This window comes from Osmia bicornis, chromosome 11 (genome assembly GCF_907164935.1).
Source record: "Osmia bicornis bicornis chromosome 11, iOsmBic2.1, whole genome shotgun sequence".
Classification (NCBI taxonomy): Eukaryota; Metazoa; Arthropoda; class Insecta; order Hymenoptera; family Megachilidae; genus Osmia; species Osmia bicornis.
This window is the reverse complement of record NC_060226.1, coordinates 2,668,247-2,689,920: the sequence shown is the minus strand read 5'-3', so window position 1 is coordinate 2,689,920 and position 21,674 is coordinate 2,668,247. Positions and strand designations below refer to the sequence as shown.

At 33.9% G+C, this 21,674-nt stretch overlaps 5 protein-coding genes across 7 annotated transcripts; all 5 read right to left on the bottom strand.

Annotated features, from left to right (window-relative positions):
- Positions 1–12: 12 nt before the first annotated feature.
- Positions 13–720, bottom strand: LOC123988310 (required for meiotic nuclear division protein 1 homolog). Its single transcript, XM_046287786.1, has 3 exons — positions 590–720; positions 135–492; positions 13–21 (listed from the first exon to the last, which is right to left on the bottom strand). Exons 1-3 carry the CDS (start codon positions 718–720, stop codon positions 13–15), a joined length of 498 nt encoding a protein of 165 aa, XP_046143742.1.
- LOC114879411 (glutathione synthetase-like) lies at positions 590–3,609 on the bottom strand. 2 transcript variants are annotated; one of them, XM_029194305.2, is made up of 5 exons: positions 3,525–3,609; positions 2,319–2,993; positions 1,826–2,232; positions 1,643–1,754; positions 590–809 (listed from the first exon to the last, which is right to left on the bottom strand). In XM_029194305.2, the coding sequence occupies exons 2-5, from the start codon at positions 2,948–2,950 to the stop codon at positions 773–775; spliced, it is 1,188 nt and encodes a 395-aa protein (XP_029050138.1). In that variant the 5' UTR covers positions 2,951–2,993; positions 3,525–3,609; the 3' UTR covers positions 590–772. The 2 variants fall into 2 exon arrangements, with proteins under 2 accessions (XP_029050138.1, XP_029050137.1); XM_029194304.2 differs by lacking the exon at positions 590–809 and having other exon boundaries at positions 819–1,754.
- A 1,135-nt stretch (positions 3,610–4,744) lies between these two features.
- LOC114879427 (disks large-associated protein 5-like) lies at positions 4,745–7,982 on the bottom strand. The gene is made up of 4 exons (XM_029194326.2): positions 7,661–7,982; positions 5,140–7,593; positions 4,925–5,062; positions 4,745–4,851 (listed from the first exon to the last, which is right to left on the bottom strand). The coding sequence occupies exons 1-4, from the start codon at positions 7,833–7,835 to the stop codon at positions 4,808–4,810; spliced, it is 2,811 nt and encodes a 936-aa protein (XP_029050159.2). The 5' UTR covers positions 7,836–7,982; the 3' UTR covers positions 4,745–4,807.
- Positions 7,983–8,585: 603 nt separating this feature from the next.
- LOC114879432 (polyubiquitin-C) lies at positions 8,586–11,294 on the bottom strand. The gene is made up of 2 exons (XM_029194338.2): positions 11,182–11,294; positions 8,586–10,573 (listed from the first exon to the last, which is right to left on the bottom strand). The coding sequence occupies exon 2, from the start codon at positions 10,565–10,567 to the stop codon at positions 8,735–8,737; it is 1,833 nt and encodes a 610-aa protein (XP_029050171.1). The 5' UTR covers positions 10,568–10,573; positions 11,182–11,294; the 3' UTR covers positions 8,586–8,734.
- Positions 11,295–12,217: 923 nt separating this feature from the next.
- On the bottom strand, positions 12,218–21,653 carry LOC114879428 (zinc finger RNA-binding protein). 2 transcript variants are annotated; one of them, XM_029194329.2, is made up of 11 exons: positions 21,319–21,653; positions 20,878–21,041; positions 20,444–20,785; positions 19,478–20,044; positions 18,670–19,383; positions 18,239–18,578; positions 17,974–18,161; positions 16,810–16,958; positions 15,440–15,535; positions 15,100–15,220; positions 12,218–14,837 (listed from the first exon to the last, which is right to left on the bottom strand). In XM_029194329.2, the coding sequence occupies exons 1-11, from the start codon at positions 21,366–21,368 to the stop codon at positions 14,554–14,556; spliced, it is 3,015 nt and encodes a 1,004-aa protein (XP_029050162.1). In that variant the 5' UTR covers positions 21,369–21,653; the 3' UTR covers positions 12,218–14,553. The 2 variants fall into 2 exon arrangements, with proteins under 2 accessions (XP_029050162.1, XP_029050163.1); XM_029194330.2 differs by having other exon boundaries at positions 19,478–19,933.
- Positions 21,654–21,674: the final 21 nt, after the last annotated feature.

Here is a 21,674-nt window from a genome sequence, read left to right as displayed (position 1 = left end):
CCGATAAAATACTCACAAGTTCTACACAATGATTTAATTTCTCATTTATAACCTATAAAATGAAATGCAGTTCTATATCAAACAACTTTAATATTATATTATAAAATCAATTATTATAATTTTTTATAACTTACTCTTGTACGTTTTGCAATATTAAAATATGAACAAATCTCTTGGTAAAGACGTTCTAGATCATCTCTTTCCCAATAGAAATCAGGCGTGTCTAACAAATCTGAACTTAAATTAATCAAATGTCGCAAAGCAAATAATTCTCCTTGTTTTTTTAATACTTCCTGTTGAGTTAATGTTAACTTTCTACCAGCTTTTAAATCTTCAGTAACGAATTCTATAGAACGTATATAATTATCTAAAGATGCTTCCCATATACCTAATTTTACTGATTGAGCCATTGCATTTGAAAATGTAAATTTATCTAAATTTGTTGCGTTTGAAGCTAGAACTATGTCACCATTTCTTATGTGACTTTGTTTTCTGTAAAATATTTGAAAAGTAAATACATGTAACAGATTTTATACATATACACACTATGAAATAATTATAAAAATATTTGAATTTGTTGAACTATTACCCCTTATCATCATAACTATAACACATTTGTTCGCTCTCAGATTGTACAATACTTTCCATATAATGATTTTCTTCATAATCTTTTAAAAATTGTAATATATTTTCACTTTCAAGATCAGAAATATTCCACATCACTACAGTACCTTCTCGAAAAAAAAAGATTTCTCTTGGTTCCTGTTCTACTTTATATTTTGCCACTGCATGTATAACATCTGGTAAAGCTGCAAAGATAATCTACATTAAGCATAATAATTTAAATGCATGTTTTTAAAAATTTTTAATACTGTACCAAATGTTACATATCATTTACAAATTATTATGTACATAAATGCATTTAAACAAGTTTTATAAAAATCACAATGCTTATGATACTGGTAAACTGGAAATAAAAAAGCTTTTAAAAACATTTCCATACATAATATTGGTTGTAATTTATATTCAATTACATTTGGCATTTCATAATTAATAAATATCTTAATTTTATCTATCCTATTACCGCCTATATATTATGCACATATTTCCTCTTAGATGTTTCCTTCTTCTGTTATAACTCAATGTACTTATTGTATGTAAGACTTAACAATATAAAATTAAAACCACATCCCAAAAGAAATACAAGTTTAATAAGCTAGAACTGACTGTACACTTAGTTTATAATAGAATTTATTTATTATAAACTAATGTAAAATTTAACTTCTAATAGAATTTCATTCAGTATAAAATACCATTTCAATGTATCTTTTAATCAATTAAAAGTAGACTGTCACATGCACCTAATCCTGCTGCTACACCACCTTCGTTAGCAGTAGCTACCTTTGTTCTTAACATGTGACCACTTTGTTTATTCATGTACACATTGTTTTCATCAGCAATAATAACTCCAAATATCCCTAACTCTGAAACTAATTCTTGTAATTCCGTACTCATATCGATTTCTGGTCTTATCATGTAGCTTTTATGAATCGGAGGATGAATTTTATTCATAAGAATCCAAGCTACTCTCTCTTGTTTATCTTTCACAGACTCTAAGAAATGCTTTATATCTAATCCATACTTGTTATTGCAACCTCCTTCCCTCTGAGGTTTTAATACATAGTGGTCTGGGTTTGCAATTGCCATTTCTATAGCAGCATCTCCATGTTCATTAAAGTCTAATGCATAAAGCTCTATACAAAACATTATAATATAATACTTTTTCATTGCAGTATTTTGTGTATTATCAAAATAATTCACTTACCAGTGAATATTTCTTTAATTTCAGCACATATCTTTTCATTCTTTAGAAACTTGCTAATAACACCTGGTTTCGCAAGAGCCTGTTGAACCTTTTTGGTTCCAGCCAAATGATATTGAATGGTGGGACATTTAATTGCTAAAGATCTCTCTATTAGTAATCTTACACTCCATTCTTTTTGTGTTGGATATTGTCCAGGTTCATAACCACATCTATAATATACTACTGACACAACATAATTCTCTACTATTAATTCCTTTTCAGGACCCAATTTAGCAGATGCTGCTAATTCTGTTAAATTTCTCCGAATAACTCTAACATTCGGATTTTGTTTCCTAATTTCAAATTCGTGAAAACGTTGATCACATATATTATATGTGACATCTTCAATAACAAATAAAATTACTGCTCTGTAAACAATTGTGATTACGTTTTTAAACTAATTGCTATTCGCATAATATTCTTAAATTTGACAAAGAATTGATTGCAAACATACTGTTTATTTCCATACATCTTCCATGCTTCAACCATACTTGAGCATATACTTTGTAATGCATTATTCTCAGGAAGATCTTTTAATTTGTCATAATAACCAAGTTCTTCTAACACAAATTTGTGTAATTTTGTTGATGCAGGACCTAACCAGCCAAATCCAGATGCAATTGTATTTATTTCAACTTGTTTCCAACAACAGTATGGAATATATTTCTCACTCATGTTCTCTTTTGGACAAGTTGTATCCAACATTAAGTCTGAACGTAGTATACCAAAAGATATTTTTTGTGCTGATCCTCCTTCATCGTGAATAGTTTGGCAAATTTCAAACAATTCTTTAGTAAAACTGTCAACCTTTATTGTTTCTTCTAATGTTTCTCTAAGGAAGTTGTAGTCTTGAGCAACACTATGTATAAGTATGTTTAACATGGTTTGCATCTTACAGGCATTTTCAAATTCTTTTCTAGGAAATGGAGATGGCACCAAAATGAATGGTGCAAATTGTAAAACATTTTTATTCAAGTTTTGTTTTGATCTCATACACATTCCATGCATGAGTGCCCAATCCTTTGCTTTCTCTATTAATTCTTCTAGTTCTCTTTTAGAAGAAGGTAAATCAATACTTAACTCCATAATTCTTTCTGCTGTTATTGTAGAACTTTATATGAAATCTCTTCTAATTAATTTTAAATAAATTTCAGTATTTTAGAATTGCTATTTTATTCATAAGTATGTATACAATTCTAGATATAAAATTTGCTACAGTATTGAAAATTTGTGTAATATTTGAAATTAATAATGCACAATAATTCTTCTATGTCAATTAATGATTCATTTCTTAAAAATAATTTATCAACAAATAGAGAAAAATATAAATTATTGTAAATAAAATTTAATTCAATTTAATAATAAAATTAATTTTATTATGTGTGTGTGTGTGTGTGTGTGTGTATATATACACACACATTATTTCAAGTCTAACAAAAAATCAAAATACATTTGGAAGTAAAAATGTACAATGAAAAATCTTTTAATGAAAATGATAATTATTTACACTTAATCGTTTTAAGTAAAAAGTAATTATTGGTTAACAGTAAAAATTTCACATTAAAAAAATATTGAAATGCTTCCTAATTATTCAGTGCACAGCTTATATTATCTAAAATTACTAATTGAAAATTTTATAAAATAATTGTCATATACTTACAGCTGGTTGATGTGGTTATAATATTAGGTTCATATAGCTGTTGTTGATTTAGACCTTGCACTAAAGATTCTAAGTTATATTCCTCCGAAGTAGACAATGCCTTCACAATCCCAGTCTGTAAATAAACAAATAAAAAAATGTAATCTTTTACTTAAATTATATTTTTATCCATTACAACTTAAATATAAGATAAATTATAGAAATATCCTAAAAATATTCCTTTATTATCAAAAGATAATTTTGGTTATTATAATTAAGACTATACAAGCTTTATTAGTTACTTACATTAACAGTTCCTATATCAGTAGATAAAGATTTTCTTTTCTTAGGTCTCTTTTTCAATTGAACAGCTGAATAACCATTGTCACTTTTATTTTTAATTTCTTTTGGCTTATTTAATGGTTTTTCAATATTAAATGCTATTGTCCCAGTATGTAATAAATTCTTATAATTAAACTTTAGACTCGATTTTGTAATTAGAACACGTTCTATTAGCACTTTATTAGCACTTATTACAGTACTGAACTTTTTACAAATATTAACATTAATGTTATTTTTACACGTTAAAAAGATACATCTTTGTATTGTCATGAAATTCATTTTATTAATTATATTTAACAGGTTTTGTACTTTTAATATTGTTATTACGTAACAGTAGATATTCCATGCAATTTAGAATTATTCAAAATTATACATATAGCTTTCTTTAATAATGAAATTAATAATATTAGTGTTACAGTAAATACTCGTGGTCTTATTACAATGTTGTATGTATACACTCTCTGGCAAGAAAATAACCTTATTCATAGAATCGGCGTCTTCCTAGGGAAAATGGCGATCTAAGGATAGGTGTCTGCGATACCTTCACCCCGCTGGCTTAGATCGCCATTTTCCCTAGAGGGACGCCAAGCCACGCCAAGCGTGCAAATGGAAGAATTATTTTATGGAACTGAATATTTTGAAATCCGAAAATAAACTGCTAAAAGGATGCAGGGATGGTCCCCAATAGGCCCATAAAGAAGGATGAAAAATAAAATTCTTTTCTAATTTTTGAATTACCGAATCTCCCTTATTCATTAAATTCCACTACTAAGTAAGGATAATGTAACAATTTAAACATAATATTAAATCTTTGCATGGTAAATAAGATGTCAATTTTTCAACAACAGTAAGAACTAGAAAATTTATCTCATATTTAATAAAATCAATACTCCAGGAAATAGAAGTTTGTACATATTTTTATATTTATAAAATATATCATTTATCACATACATACTATATACTTAAATGCTTAACTTACTTCGAGATCTTCTGACACGATCTGGAACTGAAACGATATTATATGAATGTATAAATATAATGTGAATAAAAAGAAAAATTAATAAATTAATAAATGTTACGTTTCTCTGGAATTTCCCATGATGTAACATCTGCTGGTATTATGCTTCTTTTCTTTTCAGCAGACTTTGCTCTACGTTTAACGTGAGGAGTCATAGGAAGCACCGGTTTACTTGAAACACAACCGCCACAGTCTTTTTCTGCAACAACAAATATGTATTAAAAAATACATTTATAAAAAATAAAATGTTATTAATTTATTAAAAATTATCTATACCAGAAAATTTTACTCTTCGTTGAGATTTTCGTCTATCACCGTTTTCATTGAAAGACATTTTGTCCAATGAATTTTGTAAATCCGTTTTCTCATCTTCAACAGCAACTTCAACATAATTCTTCCTTCTTGCTTTCATAGGAGTTTTATTTTCTTTGTATTCTGAGTCTTCTACACCAACAGACATTTTCCTGGAAGATCTTCTAGGTCTGGGTGTACCTACTGAAGTAATGACTCTATTTCTTAAAACTCTTATACTTTCATCATGTCCATTTGTTTCTTCTTTATGAAACATAGAAACCCGTTTGGGTGTCTTTTGGTTGGATGTATTTGAATCTCTATTGTCTGCAATGTCCTCAAGTTGTGGTAATGTAACATTTAATATTAAATCTTCATCATTTTTATCCATAGCATTTTGCCTAGTTAATTTTCTTTCTGGTGATGGTGTGTAGGTCGTATTTAATTCTGAATATTTTGACGGAGTTGCAGTTTGTATTTTGTCAGATGGTATTTTAGTTAGTTTCTTATCTGTGAGAATTGCTAATTCAGAATCTTGTTTATTATCATCTTCAGATTCTTCAGAACTACCAAAATTAAGTTTTCTTTCTACGTTAATTACTACTTCCGGACTACCGAAATCAAAGCTATCTATTCTTTCCAACATTACATCTAAATCTGATTTTAGTTTACATTGTTCATCAACTGGTGTTTCCTTTAAAACATGATCGTCAAAATTAACTTTACTTGATTTTACGGAAGACTTTACTTCGCTTATACTTTTTGTTAGTTTCAAAATACCCTTCCCTGGTGTTTGATTGGAATTGATGTAAGATATTGCGTTATTCAATTCAACATCTGGTGTTTTACACATCTGACTGACTTTTATTACAGTTAATGGACTTTTAACGTTTTGTGATGTTGTAGACAATCGTGACTTTTCCAGTAGACTTAATCTTGTTTTCTTTTTACTAATAGGTGTAAAGGACCTTCTTGTTTCATTTGAAACATTAGAATTATTTTTGTTTTCAAGCATATTATTTGAACACTGGTCGTTATTTTCTGTTTTCTGTGCAATATTCTTTTTCTTCTGTGCCAAAAAGGCTCTTAGTGAACTTTCTTTTGCAAGTGGAGGTTTCTTCTTTGTGACATTCTTCTTTTTAACAGACTTGGCCTTAGGAACAGGAGTTTGATCTTCAATCCAGTTCTTCGAACGAAGTTTCTCTAAACGTTCGAATCTTGCATCGCAATCTTTTACTTGCATGTACATCATGTCCCAGAAGCCTTGCAAATCTTTGCAGGTGACTAACAATTCTCCTTTTCCTGTTTCACAGTCAGCAACTAATTTACGAAATCTTTCAAATTTTTTGTTCAACAATAAATTTGTTTGCCCAATGGCTTGATTAATTTCATACTGCCCGTCTTCAGTAGTTGTGTCATCTTCTTTGATATCTGTCCACTTTTCACATAATGCATTTAATCTATCAATTTCTACATTTAAGAGAAACCTGAAGTATTGGGCAGTTTGTTCTTCCTCTTCAACTGAAATATTTAAAGTTTTCATAACAGTATCCTTTGTGGGAATATCGTCGCTATTTGAACGATTAAGACTGAACCCACGTTTTATCTGTTGCTCTTTTCTAGCATTGCTTTTCCCGCGACTAGAAACTATGTATGGCGAAAAGAACACTGGGTCATTTGGAGAATCATTCGGTGTTGATGCATGCTTTGAAGAAAGTGTTTCTGCAACACTATTATTATGTGTACCATTATCTTGTGTTTCTACCTTGCTGGCATCATCATTTTCATTAGAACAAGTAAACGTGTCATCTAATGATAATTTTAATGATACAGCTTCTATCGGACTATCCATTGAATGGTCTGTATCTTTTAGTCTGTTAACTTTTGGTGTATTGTCCTTTTTACCATTATTTATTTCTTTAATAAATTCTGTTCTACTATTTTTACTATCCATTTTTATAGACGTAGACATGAATTTACTCTTGCTAACAGATACATCTTGTATAGCTACTTTACCAAATAATGATACATCTGTCAACCCTGCTGGAGTTTTAAATTTATAATTTATAGGAGCAAAAGATTGTTTTTGCTTTTTTTCACTCTTTTGCTCTTTATTTATAGACGGTAGAGTTTTACCCAAACCATTTAGCGTTTTCTGTGCAAGCACCTTATTCATTAATCTTTTCTCTGTTGCTCTTGTGATTCGTTTTGGTGGAGATGCAGTTGGTTTTGCTGCAGTTTGTTTAGGTATCTTTTGACGAGCCGTATTTGGTGCAACAGTTTGGTCATTACATACTGAAGAATATATCTTATGATGAACCTTTCCAACTACAAAAGGTGGTTTTTTCTTTAGTTGTTCAAGCCTGCGTTTCTCGCGTTCAGCTTGCCATTTCATTAACCTAGTACGACGGTCTTGGTCCAAAGAAGCTGTTTGCACTCCTAAAAATAAATTATAGTTAGATCATTTACGATAATAATGTTGTGAATACCAATAAATGCCACAAACTCTTATTCTCTGGTTTATTAGTTATAGAAGTAGAAATATTTCTGTTTTCATTGAAAACTTTAGCTCTTTGCTTTTTACGCAATTCTTCGTGTTTCTCAACACGAATAAATCGGCTTTCTTTTGCATTCCAGAAGCCAACTTTCGTCTCTTTATACTTGTTCTGATGTGTTGACATTTTATTTAACACGCACAATCCTAACGTTATGTTTAAAATATTTCGTAATACTAAATCGAACAATTAGTAACTCCTCCAACGGTAATGTTTTAACAACTGACAAAATTTAAATTGACTGCACGATTCAATGTATCGAATAGCAGGGTGACCAATCGTAGAAGTAAAAAAAAAATATGATTGGCGATGCAAGCGATGAAAACTTTGCCTGTACACAGGGGTCCCTGACACCCCGGGATACAAACTCGATATGCAGAGAGCGCTGCCGATACACTGGGGTCCGTGGCACCCTAGAATGCAAAGTCGATATGCAAGGCAGCGCTGGCGATGCACCGGGGTCCCTGGCATCCCATAATGTCGGTATGCAAAGAGCGTTATCGGTCTCACGGGGTTCCTAGCACCCCAAGATGTTATCGGATCGGTGTCCAGAGAGCGTCGCCGGCGCTACGGGGTCCCTGACACCCCGGATGCCATAATGTGTTATATTACAATTGTTTTCAATTTAAATAAGTTGGTATCTTCGTTATTCAAATAAACTTTGAAGTATTATTCTTGTGTAGTTATTTCTCGGTTTATCGATCCTTTGGTAATTGATAAATCCATAGCACTACTTACAAAATGACAAAATTAAAATTATTTTACATTTTATTGTAATACGAATATGAAAAAACCAATAACTTTATTTCAAATTACATAAGAAATTAAACTTTTGTGCTATTACTTAAAATTATTTCTAGGAAAAGAAATTGATGATTATTTTTTTAATATTCCATTTATTTATCGGTGTATATCATTTAAACAATTATCACATTATCAGTAATTATAATGAATAAAAGTAAAAAAAATTGGTTGCTATTTATTTTCATAAATTTTATTTAATAAAAGGAGATCACATATAGGAATCACATATTTCCTCCCCTAAGTCGAAGTACCAAATGGAGAGTAGATTCTTTTTGAATATTATAATCAGAAAGTGTGCGTCCGTCTTCTAATTGTTTACCAGCAAAGATCAATCTCTGTTGATCTGGTGGAATGCCTTCTTTGTCCTGAATTTTTGCCTTAACATTTTCAATAGTATCTGATGCCTCAACTTCAAGAGTGATAGTTTTTCCAGTAAGAGTTTTCACGAAAATCTGCATTCCACCTCTCAGTCGGAGTACAAGGTGGAGAGTTGACTCCTTCTGGATGTTGTAATCAGAAAGCGTACGTCCATCTTCCAGCTGTTTACCGGCAAAAATCAATCTCTGCTGATCTGGTGGGATGCCTTCTTTGTCCTGGATTTTAGCCTTAACATTTTCGATGGTGTCCGATGCCTCAACTTCCAAAGTAATAGTCTTACCAGTGAGAGTCTTTACGAAAATCTGCATACCACCACGAAGACGGAGTACAAGATGTAGAGTGGATTCTTTCTGAATGTTGTAGTCAGAAAGTGTGCGCCCATCTTCCAGTTGTTTACCAGCAAAGATCAATCTCTGTTGGTCTGGAGGAATACCTTCCTTGTCTTGAATTTTAGCCTTAACGTTCTCAATTGTGTCGGATGCTTCAACCTCAAGAGTAATAGTTTTTCCAGTCAGCGTTTTAACAAAAATCTGCATACCACCACGGAGACGGAGTACAAGGTGAAGGGTAGATTCTTTTTGGATATTATAATCAGAAAGCGTGCGCCCATCTTCCAATTGTTTACCAGCGAAGATCAATCTCTGTTGGTCTGGAGGAATACCTTCTTTGTCCTGGATTTTAGCTTTTACATTTTCAATAGTGTCCGACGCCTCAACCTCCAGAGTTATAGTTTTACCTGTGAGAGTTTTTACGAAAATTTGCATTCCACCACGGAGACGGAGTACAAGATGGAGAGTGGACTCCTTTTGGATATTATAATCAGAAAGCGTGCGCCCATCTTCCAATTGTTTACCAGCGAAGATCAATCTCTGTTGGTCTGGAGGAATACCTTCTTTGTCCTGGATTTTAGCTTTTACATTTTCAATAGTGTCCGACGCCTCAACCTCCAGAGTTATAGTTTTACCAGTGAGAGTTTTCACGAAAATTTGCATTCCACCACGGAGACGGAGTACAAGATGGAGAGTGGACTCCTTTTGGATATTGTAATCGGAAAGCGTGCGCCCATCTTCCAGTTGTTTACCAGCGAAAATCAGTCTCTGTTGGTCTGGAGGAATACCTTCTTTGTCCTGGATTTTAGCTTTTACATTTTCAATAGTGTCCGACGCCTCAACCTCCAGAGTTATAGTTTTACCTGTGAGAGTTTTTACGAAAATTTGCATTCCACCACGGAGACGGAGTACAAGATGGAGAGTGGACTCCTTTTGGATATTGTAATCGGAAAGCGTGCGCCCATCTTCCAACTGTTTACCAGCGAAGATCAGTCTTTGTTGGTCTGGTGGGATACCCTCTTTATCCTGGATTTTAGCCTTAACATTTTCAATAGTATCTGATGCCTCAACTTCCAAAGTAATTGTTTTTCCCGTAAGGGTTTTTACGAAAATCTGCATTCCTCCACGGAGACGAAGTACAAGGTGAAGGGTAGATTCCTTTTGGATGTTATAGTCAGAAAGCGTGCGCCCATCTTCCAATTGTTTGCCAGCAAAGATCAATCTTTGTTGGTCTGGTGGAATTCCCTCTTTGTCTTGGATTTTGGCTTTCACATTTTCAATTGTATCTGATGCTTCAACCTCGAGGGTTATGGTTTTTCCAGTCAATGTCTTGACGAAAATCTGCATGATTATCTAACAAAAGAAATGAAAAACAATGTTAGAGAGTAACTCTTATGTCTACCATTACTATACTTGCATTAATAATGCAAACTCATTGAAATATAAAATATTACTTCACTCTTCTTTAATTATTTATTCGTAAATTTTTGTTAACAGAAAGTTTTAGACTTGCAGAATGCGTCAGCATAATGGCGTCACCTGGCCAAATCAATAACCGCCATTTTGTGATCTGTTACTACGCGGTAGAAACGTCACAGATTTCTTTAAAAAATAAGATCCTCATTTCTATTAAAGTACTAATTATTCTCTTCTTGCGCTTTGCAATTCTTGTACTATATATTCAGGCGTCCTCTAATTGTAGATAGAACAGCTTTCGAAACAGTTTTAAAAATAGCTTTCATGACCAGCTGTGGGTGACGCCCTTAATGCCACTTTTACAATTTGACAGTAATTACATTGTTTTAAACCCTCTTTCAATTTGAACAGAGGCTATATTCGATATACAGACATAAATACAGAATAAAATAGTAGAAACTTGATAAATTTAGCAATATTTGTAATTGATGTTAAATACCAAGAAACTTTAATAAACAACAATAGCAATTTCTAGAAATACTCACCCTTCGTAGAATTGGTTTATGCAGCAAAAATTTTTAATATAATTTATAAAGCGTTGAACGTCTCTTCAAGAATCACTCTCAACTGTTCCGTTGAACTGCACCGAACTAACAGGGGACGCTCCTTTTATGTTGCTACCCTATATTCCCACTGAACATGCGCAAACGCGTCAGGAGACTTCCTTGAAGTTGCTTATTGGATTATACTTTTTCATCATCATCGCGAATGTGACGTTGTTGCATCCTATTGGTTTTAAAGACAAAGGATATTTCGTATGCAGCAAATTTTATTTAAATGATGTCATTTATAAAATCATTCATATTATATCAATATTTTGTAGACAATATTATTTTGTTAAACTATGAATTTTATCTTTGTACTTTGATTCATTAACTATTACATTTTGACAGCAACAAATGGCCAGAGGGCGCAAGGAAAGCTTAAACAAAAGAAAATGATGAATCACGGTTTTTCACAATGATACTTTTTCCAGTAATTTCGTTGTATACGGTTTACATTTATTCTAAATATAACTGCTAGTTTTATCGCTTAGAAAATAGCTTTTCACAGAAATATTATAAATAGGTTATGTTGAAATTTACATACTCAAATAACACATTCATTTTGCGAGGACTAAATTACGAACGTTAAAATGATCAGAAATCATTATATAATGAAGTTTATTAACCAAGTTAAAATTCACATTATCATGCTACGTATGTAGTTGAAATTAAGCTGATGCAACATTCTTATAATTGTTGTAATTTTTTATTAAAAACGATTAAATATTTATCTTACACAAATAGAATTTATACGTACTTTATTCGCATTTGTTAAATATTGAGTATTTACACATGAATCTGTACAATGTAATTTAAACTTTCTCTTTCCGGAATTTCTTATTCTTTTAATTACCTTCATTCAAGTTTCACCTACATAATTACTTACCAAATGTTCATAATAAAGCGAAGACACAATCGTTACTGTGTAATACTTCATTTCTATTACACAAACAAAAAGAAAGAAAATTATTATAGATTAATAGTGGACAATAAGAGCAGATTGAATGTTTGTTTATATGATTGTTTTACATGAAATATATGACAATTTTGAAAACAAGTATTTACTTATAAATAACTATGTACATTTTTAATTTCATTTCTCATTGTTAACACTGAAGTATCAGTTTCAGTCAACTACACGATTACGTGATTTGTCAATAATTACAAGATAACATAAAAAAAGAAAAAAAATGAAAACTCGCATACTTTATAATTTCATTTCAAGAACAATATGAATTTATTTACTTTTCTATTTTTGTAATATGTTTGAATCAGATCTTGTCGTATGTAATAAATTGTATACTGTTCTCAAATGTGTTTAGAATGGCACAGCGAACGTTTAGTGTACGTTTTCAGATATAATTTAATTCTCACCTCGTTTCTAACGTAAATAATTATTTAATACTGAAAAGATGTAATATTTATAATGAAAGTACCTTAAGGCTCTACACACATCTAGTTTTGCAGGTTAAAAAATTCAGTAGAAAAGTTTGCGAATTTTCTTTGTAAAGCACCTGCAAACGTACAGCGCACTGTATTACATTAATATTTGGTTGAAAAGATGTCAATAAATTAATAGTACATATATAGCTGAAATATATATAAATATAGTTTAATTAATACTGTAAAAGAAAAAAATGGAAGTGGCTAATGCTTGAATTTTATATTGATTTAAAGCATGTGCCAGTTCGGTCAGACATATAACAGTACTACATCTACCAAATATAAGTTTGTAAAAAAAAGAGACCGAAATTACGGAATTAGATCACTGAACATTCGTTCGAAAAGACTAGCTGCACCAAACAGAATTAATATCATATAAAATCATGTTTATAACACATTAATTACGTTGCTAATTTAAACGTAAATTAAATCTTTAGTAACTTTGCATGCCAACTTCTAATACTTTTATTTAAAAAATTAATACAGTATCAGTCTCAGTTCTGCTCGGTGCCATCCAAAAATAAATTAACTTTGCTTTTCAATACGCCAAGTATTTGTTGTAAAAAATTAGTAACCATAATCATACAGTCAGAGTGCTATTGTGTGTGTGGCCTTCTTGTTAGAGGATTTTTATTAGCTCATATCAATGATAAAAAATCTTATGTTGATACTAAATACGCAAAGGAATATGGAAGTGAAGAAAACCTTATACTTATATCTCATGCATGTTCGATTTATTCAAAGAGGATTTGCATGTGTACAACAGAAGATCCATACACTGTGTCAGAAAAGAAATTTATTAAATGTGAACATTTTTTGCATTCATGTGAGATCTTTAAACGAAACAACAGCAAATTATTAGGAATTCTTGACACGTGCACTTAACCCTCGTTTGGTCAGCAAAGCGTCTATTTTTTAATAATTGATTTGCAATTCTGCTTTCTTAGAATCTTCTGCGTGAATTAGTACACGCAACATGAACGTACGGTGTTAAGAGTTATCTGGTGCAGGAAAACATTCTGCACTCCTTTACGACTACACACACAACATACACACGAATTCTCAATACAAACTAACCTACTCTTAACTTCAAAACTTATAAATGTTCATTTTCATTTTCCTTTTTACCGCCACTTCTATTAAACTCCATCATACATTGTGACTCTGAAATATAGCTAAATAAGTAATCCAAACTAATTAACATATTGATCATTTCCTTCGACAAAATTCTAGTGCTGAACTAATCGTACCAATTGCCTGTTTGGGAAAGATATCGAGTAGTTTCAGAAACTTTCTATCATAACATATAATTACAACAAAATTTTTTTTTATTCGTTTTACAAACGGTATAGCATCTATATATTATTTTGTAATAATGCAGAAATACTTCTTACGTAAAATAAATAACTGAAATTTGAAACATTTATGTTCTTCCATTAATGACACTTAAAATTTACTTAAAAATTAACATGTTCAAAGCGATCGGAAGAATCACGTCAATGTTTATCAGTTAATTTTCGTCATTAAAACGTCGAACGTATACTTGAATAGAAATCCTAGACCGGTCGTTACTATGCGTTCATAAGAAAAAGTCAAGTTACGATGATACAATGTAACCTTAGTAAAGATTTTTGTCATTAAAATTATGACCGAAAAATAAAATAATGCCGTAAGTTGTCCAAAGAGATACTCGTTATATATGAAAAATAACTATAATAGTATGATAATCAGTCATTAGTTTTGTCCTAAATTTGAACATCTTCCCATTATTGAAAACACTTCACTGAACAAGCAATTGACACGAGAGAAATTTATTTCTTACACTATATAAGTTACGAGTAAATCGGTAAAGCGAATATTTTGGTAGATCTACTTGGAGTCTGTTTCCATTTTGATCTCCTCTGTTTTTTTATCTTTCTTTGAAGCTTCGCTATCTGTTCCTTCTCCGTTACTATTGTCGCGTCTTCGTTTTCTAGCGAATCGGCCTTTATATTTGGGCGGTGGAAGTTGTTCCATACCCAAAACTTTATGAATTTGACGGAAAGCGACTAATCTCAATGCATGTTGAGCCGAAGCAGTTATATCTTCTCTTTGTTGAGCTGTCATATTACCTATTGCATCAACTGGTTCCTTTTCACACGGATCTGACAATCCTGTACAACAATATATTTACAATTATCCAAGTCCCAACATGGAGTGTACAGAAGTTTAAATATATCTATAATGCAGAAATCAGACTGCCATTCATCTACGTGATATTGCGAAAGTCTTCATTTTGACAAAGAAAACGAAATACTCGATTTCAAAGTCGACAATGAAGTTCACAATACCCTCAGTCTCGTCATCTTTTATCATCATTTTTTTGCATCGTTCTATATGAAAGTTAATTAAGGAGAAGGTGGAATAAAAAATTACCTGGACTTCCTGGTAGTAATATTCCTCCAGCCACACATTCCAAAAGTCTTCTTAAAGCTTCACCTGGACTAAGAGGACCTCCAGCAGTGCTGATCACTTTCTCAGTTAGCAGTTCCAGTGCCTAAGAACGATGAAATACTATTGAAGATACTACTGAATTATTACAAATACAATTTAATATAAGAACAAAACAATGTCCATTGAAATTATTTCCAAATAATACCAAAGTAGTAAGAACTATATTCTGTAGTACACTAATACATAAAATAAAAATAAAAATAAATAAGGAATTCTTTAATAAATGAATTATACGTATAATGAAAATTTATTTAGTACTAACCCATGGATTTAATGGTCCCCAAGTGGGTACACGGTTACAAAGATCACGCATTATGCGAATGACCATTACACAGCTCTGCAGCGAAGTTGCTCTAGCCTGTTGAATATGATTAATATTTTAATACATATAACTTAAGGTACATATTAAAATCTCTGAGTCTTCTGGAGATGCGACACCCTAAACTACTTTTTAAATTGCTTTGTGCGGGCTTTAGCTATCCTCCCAGCCTCGTGCCTAAGTAACCCCTAAATAATTAGCCCATATCAAAACTATCGGGTGTTTATCAAGTGTTTCCTGAACGGTTAATACCTAACATAATATTGAAAAAAAAGTACAACATATCGGAAAAAATGTGCACTCGAGAAAGTGCCAAATATAAATTCTCGAACTTATGATTTAAAAAAAAACACCCGATATACTGATGACACCACTGTGTGTTTGTGCTTGTCTGTCTTTTAACGTTCAGCAGTATTTATAATGCATATCGCGAATAAAATATTAAACAGAGTTCATTTTTTTTTTCTTTTCTTAATAAAGTGTACACTAACTTTGTTAACTTCTAAGACAGACCTAGAACAGACTCAGTCTAGGCTACAATGCATTAAACATTAATCCAGAATAATGAACAAGCTTGATCATAAGCATCATAAAGCAGTACAGCGCATCATAAATAAAATAAACAAAACTACATTCTTTGAAGAAAATGTCAGATATTTTTAAATGATTCTCAGCAAACAGTTTCCTATTATTCTGGATGTTGACGATTGGAAGTAAAGCAAATGTAAATGCTTTCGATATACATTAATATTTTAAATGTTGTTGTTCACACTTACATAATGCTTAAACTTCTTGTCTGAGATTATCTGATTACACGTTTGATGTTTAAACATTTTTTTTTTCTTTTAAATTATACTATTACAACGATAAACATACATTTTCTTTTGTTTTATGAAATTGCCAATATCCAAACATTGCCACTGTCATCTATACAATAATAATAATAATAATAATAACAACTCGTATCATAAATCTATCTTATATTGCAAATGCAAATCTTACAATCTTTGATATCTTTGATTAAAAATAACATCTCAGTGCACAAAGTGGATTGGCAGGTATACAGAAACAGGCAACATCAAACGCGATCCAATAAGTGTTTCAGACAGAATCATATCAACAAGAAGACAATAAAAATAAAATCGTCACAAGGCTGGAAGTTCTAAGACTGCTCTTTTTTGCGGACAGAGAGAGAGGACAACTTGCACGCGTTTCGCGTTATCAGGAAAATATAACAGAAAACAGTCCTTGGTGCCAATTTAACTGGCCACGGACAATTCGAGATCTTGAACTGAGAGTTGATTGATTCAAACCTGAAACCACTTGGCATGCCTGAGTGCAGCTAAAGCCTCCAAACACTTAGCCTTGGGAAGTACATCTGGTGGATCTGGTTTCGTCACAGCGGGCGCCGTAGGCGTTGTTTGCGGTTGAGCAGCTCCCTGTTGCTGCTGTCCAGCATTATCTGAGATTCCAACAAAGAAAGCACAACACGCTTAGACAACACTTAGAGTGTTTGATCATGCCCAACTTGGGTTTATCCCTCTATAATTATGTTTTAACTCAAGTACAATTAAACTTGAGGGCATAGCCTAAAAAAGATATTCTGATTCAAATGAAAAAATAAACCTTATCGAATGTAGTACACGGCAATGATTGCGTCGCTCCTATTCATCTACGTTCTTTGTTACGCGTTAAAGCTATTCAAAGAACGACCGACGTTTCTTAATTGCGCTGACAGCGTTACTCAAATGCAAAGAAAAGTAACGCTGTCAAAAGAAACGTCGGTTTAGAATCAGGAGTGAACAACAGACATTGCAGGTATGTGTATAACATTCGACGACAGAGGGTATTTTTCGTTAAAATTATCGATGCATGATCAAAAAGTCCATAGTTTTGAGATTGCCTCAGCGTTGTTTCCTCATACCAAAAGCGTGTCCACGTTCGTACTAAGCATATTTACTTTCCTTTCATGGAGACTCCAGCTCAATTTGTTAAACGATACTTATTGAATGTATTACTAAAAACTAACTTAAAACGAAACAAAGCGACGTCTAATCGTATCAAGTTTACGCTCTCTCTTTTCCGTTAAAAAATGGCTATCGATATAATAATTGTTTTTTTATGTACGCTCTTACATTTTGTTTTTAAAATACTTTCCAACGATGTTAATTATAAATTAATCGTGGACACACTAAATTGCAGCTATATTGGAAAGAAAATCAAAATGTTTTTATGTTAGAGCGTATATACACTGGCAACCGTTGATGTCCTTTGGCTGCCGCTGCATCATCCTGGTGCTTGAGAAAAATTTACAGAAAACTTTCGGGCCATGAAAAGAACAAACGAAATTGATATAAACCATGTGTTCGTGAAAACAACAGCGTGAAAATAAAAGGTGCTTTCTGAAAAATTACTAGAAAAATTATCATAGTTATCCTTTTCTTGGCCACTATGAAAATATAGAACGATCGAATCACCTGCAGCTGCTGCTGGTTTAGGCGTTTCACGCATTAGAGGGCTGGTGAGCGTTACGCTGACGGTCACGCTGCCTCCTGAAACTGTCAATGCCGCTGATTCGGGATGCTTTCCAACGTTGTAAGTATCCTCTGGCGCGACTATCTTCAACTGTGCCGGAAGAATTTCAGCAACTTTATTCAATAACGAACTGTAAGAAGGAGAAACAAATTTATAAGAATGCGTCTTCACCGAAGAAATAGTGTCATAATACTTTCCACAACTAACCGTGTTGGTTTTTCAGCGCACAGAACCACGAGACAAACATGATTATCACCAGATAATAAAAGTCCTTTTGCCAAATTACCAACACGCATTACGCCTCTTAGTATTCTTGAATCTTCTTTTTCCTTTTGGAATGAGAATAAATTACCGTCGCTACCGTCCTCTTTCTGCGGTGTTACAGCCTTCTTTTTATCGGGATCTTCTTTTATTTTCACAGTTGCTTCTGCGTTTGTTTGTTGCTGCTGTTGCGATGGTGGTGGTGGTTGTTGTTGCTGCTGCTGCGGTTGTTGCACATTTGCAGTTGCTGGTGTCGCATTAGTTGTAGGGGGTGTCGTTTTCTTACCTATAATTACAAATTAAAGTATTTTTAATTGAAAGATGAATAATAATAATTGAAGTATAAAATGAAAAATTGATAAAATATCAATAATTACCAGCTTCTGCTAATGTATCAGACACGAATTTTAATGCTTTCTCGGTATGTGATACTATTTTCTGAACTGCCAGCAGTTCCTGTTCCTTAGGGTATATCGTGGTGTGGTGAGCTAATACGTGTTTGTCATCAGACGAGTCCGGCCTTCTCTGAGGTCCTGGGAACATCATCATTGGAGGTGGTCCTGGGAAAGGACGTGGCATCGGAGGTGCTCCAGGTCCACGTCCATAACGTCGATACCATTCATAGTATTCGCATTCTTCCTCGTAACGTCGTCTTTCCTCCCAATACATCATTTCTTCGTCCATCATTGGACCCATGGGTCCTAGTTGATTAATTTCCTCTCTACGCCGCAGATACTCGTCCCTCATTTGTTGCCTGCGTAATTTTTCTTCCAACAATTTTCTTTGTTTCAAACTAGGCTTCATATCGACTACCAAGTCAGGATTAACCTTTTTCTTATAAGCAAATCTATGCCGCCGTCCTTTCATATGCATATCTTTGGCATTGGGATCGTTGAATCTACACTCGCAAAGCTTACAATTAAAGCTTATAATTTTTCCATCCTCGGATTTATTTTCTTCTATATATTCTTGACCAACTGGTTGAATATCTTTCTCGTCGACAGAGGTTTCTTCAACAGTTTCTTCTGTTGAAGTGTCTTCCGTCTTAATTTCTGTTGTTTGATTCTGATTTACAGTACCCAAATTTCCAGCTGTAATTATTGCAGAAGATTTCGTTAGAGATGTGTATACACTACAAGCATTTTATAATACGTATAAAGATAGAACGGTTAAAGGTGTACTTACATGCAACAAAATTGATTTTAGGGGTAGCCGTTACTGTAGGTTTCTTAGCCCCTGCAGCTTTAGCAGTTGCAGCTGGTTTTGGATTCAGTACAGTCGGATCTGCGCTTGGAATTGGCTTTCCAAGTTTAGTATGCAGTTTTACCACCTTCTGATGCTTAGCACCTCTGATATGAGCAGCGTACGCATCGTTCCCGGTACAAGTGACATCGCAAAGCTCGCAACGTAGACTATTCCCTGCCCCACGCGCCGGTGGCTGCTGTGGTACCTTCAGAGATGCTTCCTTCTTCTTGTGCTTTTGTCCCTCGAGATGTTCACGGTAGGTTTGAGGCCCGGCACAGCTGATCTTACAGACATCGCAATAGTGCAGTTGTTGAGGTTTGGGGGGCTGCTTGGGCCGCATTGCCTTCATCCCTCCCCCTCCAACGCCAAATCCTTTCCGTCCGTAGCCCTGCCAACCTCCAGTCTTCTGGTTAGTCGAATTGCTGTTTGCACTCTGTTGGGCTACATACATAGTCGCAGCGCTATATAGCGCTGCGTCGTAGCCGGAATACGTTGTACTCGCCGTTTCTAAGGGAAATGAAATTGAAACCTCAAACTTTGGAGGAGTCAATCCTTCGTATTCATGGAACCATTCTACTAACTTGTATTCAACGAAATAATTACTTTATTCTTCTGATAAAACATTTGCAAAATGCGCTGCTTGATACAGAACAGTTCTGATACATTCAGATTCTATAATGTTTCAAAGAAATTTTATTCTGCTAAACTTTTCAACTAAACCCATAGTTTAAAATGTTAGCAGAATCTTTGTTTATGATTCATGTATTCCAATCTTAATAGCCAGAGGATCAATTTCATGTTATTAGTGCCTACATCACGGTTAGGAGATTTACACAGGATTTTGAATTTTGGCGAAAAACACTAACGTATACTTATATATATAAATAGAATCCAATGGACACTTACTATTTGTTGCTGTCGATGGTGTAGCAGCGGGAGTAGCTGGTGCTGTATATCCCGAAGAATAGGTAGCACTTTGAGTAGGATTGGACTGTTGGTATGCTGTGCTCGATGCTTGGTATGTTTTAGCTTGTCCAGTAGTAGTAGCTTGTCTAGCTGTGCCTGTATAAGCACTGGTTGTACTATAAGCAGGCTTCGCTGCTTGATAATGCGTTTCAGTAGTGGTATATGTTGCGGCAGCTGCAGCAGGTTGTTGATAATAAGTCTTGGTCGCGTCGTACGTAGCTGCAGGCGCAGCACGACCGTACCCGTAATCGTATGTTTGAGCCACAGTACCAGGATTAGCAGCTAGAAGAAAAACCATGCACATTCGTTAACGTTAACGTATAACGAAACGACGTAGGAGAAACAGATAAGTAAGAGAGATAAAATAATGTTACCAGCGTATGTGGTCCCAGTAGCAGCTGCAGCGGCCGCTGCTTGGTAGGTTTCGTAACCTGTAGCCGCGGCAGCAGCGGGTCGTTGAGTGTACGTGGCGGCGGTTGCCGCTGGAGTTACTGCGTATCCCGCTTGACCCGTTTGATAAGCGGCCGCGCTTGTCGCTCTGTTCAAAAGAATAGTAGATTTTATTACAGGGAAGAAATATAATGGAAAAATGGAAACGGGCAAAACGAAAAAGACCTCTATCGGATCCGTGCCCGGGAGAGACGCTCGATGGACGCTCTACTCTCGGCAAGAAATGGCGGCCAAGCCGGCTGGGCTCTCGCGTGCACCGATTTTAACGAACAATTATTACTCCCGCCAACGTAGTTAACGTCACGATTTTTCGATAAACTTAACACTAGCTACTTAATAATTATGGTATGCAATCGATTTCGTACCCATATTGCGTTCCGCCGTGAGTAAACCCAAAATAATTGTTCTGAGCCATCCTTCCTCGCAGAGAATCCCGGAAAGAAGGACAATGGAGGAAGTTGTAGGGCGTGCCACGAACTCGATAGAATGGCGGCGCTGCCGCGGCTCCTATTGGTTATTCTGTTGGAGCCGGGCGCAACAATTGCAAGAATGCCGCGCCCTCAGTGGCCGCTTCCACGAGAACCTTGCGTCGTCCTTCGATAAACTACCTCCGCGCAAATCAACGCGCTACCGTACTAGCCAGAAAAACTACCGCGAGAAAGTATTCACGAAGCGAACAGATGTATACGGTTAATTGAAACTTAACTTACTGCGTGTCTCT

What these genes read in the sequence shown, in the direction of transcription:
- LOC123988310 (XM_046287786.1), bottom strand. Translation starts at nt 720, where the DNA reads ATGTGGAATATTTCTGATCTTGAAAGTGAAAATATATTACAATTTTTA. An exon ending in TATAGTTATGATGATAAGGG is followed by an intron (nt 493 to 589) that starts GTAATAGTTCAA and finishes AATATTTTACAG; the next exon opens with AAAACAAAGTCACATAAGAA.
- LOC114879432 (XM_029194338.2), bottom strand. Translation starts at nt 10,567, where the DNA reads ATGCAGATTTTCGTCAAGACATTGACTGGAAAAACCATAACCCTCGAG.
- LOC114879411 (XM_029194304.2), bottom strand. Translation starts at nt 2,950, where the DNA reads ATGGAGTTAAGTATTGATTTACCTTCTTCTAAAAGAGAACTAGAAGAA. An exon ending in AAGATGTATGGAAATAAACA is followed by an intron (nt 2,233 to 2,318) that starts GTATGTTTGCAA and finishes AATTGTTTACAG; the next exon opens with AGCAGTAATTTTATTTGTTA. An exon ending in AATTAAAGAAATATTCACTG is followed by an intron (nt 1,755 to 1,825) that starts GTAAGTGAATTA and finishes TGTTTTGTATAG; the next exon opens with AGCTTTATGCATTAGACTTT.
- LOC114879427 (XM_029194326.2), bottom strand. Translation starts at nt 7,835, where the DNA reads ATGTCAACACATCAGAACAAGTATAAAGAGACGAAAGTTGGCTTCTGG. An exon ending in TAATAAACCAGAGAATAAGA is followed by an intron (nt 7,594 to 7,660) that starts GTTTGTGGCATT and finishes ATTTATTTTTAG; the next exon opens with GAGTGCAAACAGCTTCTTTG. An exon ending in ACGAAGAGTAAAATTTTCTG is followed by an intron (nt 5,063 to 5,139) that starts GTATAGATAATT and finishes TTGTTGTTGCAG; the next exon opens with AAAAAGACTGTGGCGGTTGT.
- LOC114879428 (XM_029194329.2), bottom strand. Translation starts at nt 21,368, where the DNA reads ATGGCTCAGAACAATTATTTTGGGTTTACTCACGGCGGAACGCAATAT. An exon ending in TGATACATTAGCAGAAGCTG is followed by an intron (nt 18,579 to 18,669) that starts GTAATTATTGAT and finishes TTGTAATTATAG; the next exon opens with GTAAGAAAACGACACCCCCT. An exon ending in GGCATGCCAAGTGGTTTCAG is followed by an intron (nt 15,536 to 16,809) that starts GTTTGAATCAAT and finishes CATATTCAACAG; the next exon opens with GCTAGAGCAACTTCGCTGCA.